General features: G+C 37.9%; 1 protein-coding gene across 1 annotated transcript; it reads left to right on the top strand.

Moving 5' to 3' along the window:
• Positions 1–1,131: 1,131 nt before the first annotated feature.
• Positions 1,132–1,596, top strand: LOC128242952 (protein GVQW3-like). Its single transcript, XM_052960404.1, has one exon. The coding sequence runs from the start codon at positions 1,132–1,134 to the stop codon at positions 1,594–1,596; it is 465 nt and encodes a 154-aa protein (XP_052816364.1).
• The last annotated feature ends 2,442 nt before the right edge of the window (positions 1,597–4,038 follow it).

Here is a 4,038-nt window from a genome sequence, read left to right as displayed (position 1 = left end):
ACATGGGGTCACGATTGATCAACAACAACAACAACAATCTGCCAACTTCCTGTTTTGTTTTAAAAACATCTCCTCTGAAAGTAGCAGGCCAAATTCACTGAAACTTTACAGGAACCTTCATTGCATGACCCTACAAAAAATCAACAAGGCATTTAGATTTATCAATAATAACAAAAACAAATTACCGACTTACTGTTTTGCTTTTAAAAAAAATTCTGAAACTACCAGGCCAATTTCAATGAACCTTTAAAAGCAGCTTCATTGCATGACCCTTTACAAAAATAAAACAAGGCATATTCATCAATAATGATATGTTTAAATTGCAACATTTTTATTATTGCTTTATCACAAAGTTGTGACCCTTTGATTAGGTGAGCGTTTTATGACCATCATGGTCCTCTTGTTCTTGGCAGTAGCGTTTCGCCAACCTACAGTTACTGTGCGAGTATAAAAGCGCCACGATTTTCGACAGTTTTCTTTACTACAAACACATGTAGTATTATCTTATATATTATAAGCGATTTAGAACATTCGATTACAATTCACGCACGTACTATAACAAGTACAAACGTGTTGATATTTCGTTAAATCACAACAACGCAAACAGCAGTTTATGCGCAAGCCGATGATTTATGGTAAACTATTATATCAATCAATTATTAACTCCAGTTTTGACACGCGTTACGAGGGGGAGTCAATAAGTTCGTGAACGACCCCTTTTTGTACATCTTTTTTTTCCCTTGAATTGTTTTTCACATCATATTTCACATGTGATTTAATGAATATGGAAATTAATTACTAACTTATTTCATATTTTAAATATTTTATATTGATTTATTATTATACACTTTAAACAACGCGGCGAACTTTGAAATGGCGCTGTATCTAACATAACAATGTTATATAAAGTACGTCATTTTTGCGGGAAAAGAGCGTGTGATTCAGGCGAGACTTTTACTGACGTCACTTTGACGTGTCGATCATGTATATACGAAGTTTTGACGTCATACCATAAACAACCACGGTGCGCTGACCTTTTAAAATACCCACAATAGGATTATCTTCAAGTAAATGGCGTCAATGGATAACGTTGAGAAGCGGGCTGTCATTAAGTATTGCGTTAGAGTCAGAATGACGCCCACCGACACGCTCAAGTTCATGAACCAGGGAAACACCGGACAATCATGTAAGCGAAGTTTATTTTACAAGTGGCACGGGAGATTTTCAAATGGGAGAGAGGACATCAACGATGACAAACGAGCAGGAAGACCGGTAACCAGTGACTCATTGAAGCTAGCTGTTGCATCCGAGCTTTCTACCGACAGACGAAGAAGCATCGACGAACTTGCAGATATGTTTGATTTATCGCACGGCACAATGCATAAAATGATTACAAACGATCTGGGAATGAGGAAAGTCTCAGCACGATGGGTGCCGCGACTTTTGTCGAAAAATGAAAAAAAAAACGTGCGCGTGGAAACGTCACAGTGCTTTCTGGCACGTCACGCCAGAGAAGGCGACCATTTCTTAAATAAAATCGTCACGTGCGATGAAACATGGCTACACTTCTATGACCCTGAAACAAAAGCTGAGTGAATGGTATGGAAACGACCCTCTTCACCGCCACCAAAGAAAGCAAAGGTCATCAAGTCAGCGAAAAAAATGATGTTCCTCGTCTTCATGGATCACCGGGGCATACTCCTGTCACATGCCATCCCCACTGACAAGACCGTCAACGCGGGTTATTATCAGAAGGTAAACAGTATTAAAAGTCTAAAAATATTGTTTTATAAGTTGGATTTAAATATTATATTTTAAATAAATGCTTATTTACAAAAATAATAAAGTGTTTCATGTTTGTTTCTTTTATGTTTAATTCCCTAAGTTTATTTTAATTTGTTCACAGGTTCTGCGCCGTGATCTCGTTCACGCCATCCAGAAGAAGCGCCCGGATGTTGAGATCGAGAATCTCATATTTCACCAAGATAACGCCCCGGCCCACCGTGCACAGGAAACACTGATGACGATTGACTTTTTAGGATTTAAGCGTCTCAATCATTCGCCGTACTCACCTGACCTCGCCCCTATGGACTTCGCGATTTTTCCTGAAGACTGAAGGCCGATCTTCGCGGGAGACGTTTCGAATGTCTGGCAGAGCTCCGCAGCGCAGTCCAGTCATCGTTCGCGTCCCTGTCCGAGACATGGTTTACAGAGGTGTACCGGAAATGGGTCTTCCGCCATCAGAAATGTGTCCAAGAGAGTGGAGAGTATTTTGAGAAACAGTAACGCCCATAACGTCAACGTCATGACATTGTTCCGAAGTGCGCCGCGGTATTGCAGATGGTTATTTTGTATTTTTTATTTATATTAGTAATTGTTATTGTATTCACATTTATTTTTTGTACATGTTTTGAAAACATATTTGTTATTGTGTATATTAAATTTCATTACACGCAAACGCGCATTTGTTTTTTTAAAACGCTCGTTCACGAACTTATTGACTCCCCCTCGTACAACGTCAACGATAAAACAATAAAAAAAGCGAAAAGACGTCGACGCCGGCTATTTATTTCACATTTGGTTGGACTTGTAATTTAATCATATCTTAATAAATAATAGTCCGATTCATTAAACAAACAAATGCCCATAGTGTGAAGGGAACGCACTTTCATCATGGTAAATATACTGAAAATCTATGACAGGCCATTTTTTCAAGCTAACCGCACCAAGCCCATTACGATGATATTTTTGAATCGACATTTTCTAGCGATGATCAATATATGTAAAACCGTTATATACGTAGGTTGTAGAAGAAATGCTTTCAGAAATTGACAATAGATTTCCATCTTTACTTTTTGCACGTGAAAGCATTAACGAATTCATCAAGCTTGTTCTCTTAGAAAAATTATACCGATGAAAGTCGTGTCAACATTATGGCTAAACGATTGAAAGAAATGTACACAAAGGTGAATTGAAGAAAAAAGGGCTCGCGAAGAGGAACCAATTACAGAATCGTTGGGAGTTGCAAGCGACGATGACGAACAAGAAGATCAGTTTCTCCCAAAAAGACCAAGGCTATCATTTTCATATCGTACTGAAAAAGTCTATGTTGTAATATGTGTTTACATTCAGTGATTTTTAAAAAATGTTTACCGTTTCATTGTTGATTATTTGCTGCATTGTTTCATTGAATAAAGATGCAAAAATAAAAGAAGGATTTTGATTGGTAACAAATATAATGAAAGTGGGTCTAGTATATAAGGCTCTAAAAGAAATGATGTCCTCATTCATTTTCGTTGAAAAACACAAGTTGAAAGCTCTCAAACAAAAACAAAAAACTATATCGAGAAGGGATCGACTGGTTAAGTGTACCAGGATCGGAGAAGAAAAGTTAGAAAGTCAGTTGTCGTCAAGTTGGTATCTTGGTTGAAGTCAAAGAATCGCGAACCCCCTAAAATAGTTAACTCATTGAGGTTAATGAAATGTGGTTTTCAAGGTGTGAACAAGATTCTAGGCTATGAAATACAACGGGAACATTCGCCACAAGGTGTTGGAAGGTATATTTAAGAAGCAACCAATGGATATCTTTAGATATGTTGAAAAATATGCGCCCCTCGAACCTGTCGTGCGAGGCATAGTCAAAAGTACACTCACGCATTTGTGCGAAATGGACAAAAAAGCTGGTATGATGCACATGGACAACAAACCCGAAACCACGTTGATTGATCTTGATACCATAGGGGTAACATTGTGTAATGTAGAATTTTGCGTAAAAACCGGCGAGGAATTCATCCCCATGAAGGAAAGCAAAGGAGGGACTATTGCGTTCATGGCACCTGAACGATTTTGAGGGTATCCAAAAGGAGTTGCATCTACAAGACGATGAAAAGAACATTTGCCAAATTTGTTTTACGAACAAAAAGTTTGTGTTTAGCCTTGTGGCCATTTGACTTGTCATGCATGCTCCATCAGAACTACCAAATGCTGCTATATGATTGTAGAACTTACATTTATCTGTACTTGTTTTTAATTATACTT

This window comes from Mya arenaria, chromosome 8 (assembly GCF_026914265.1).
Source record: "Mya arenaria isolate MELC-2E11 chromosome 8, ASM2691426v1".
Classification (NCBI taxonomy): domain Eukaryota; kingdom Metazoa; phylum Mollusca; class Bivalvia; order Myida; family Myidae; genus Mya; species Mya arenaria.
This window is presented reverse-complemented; position numbering and strand designations above follow the sequence as displayed.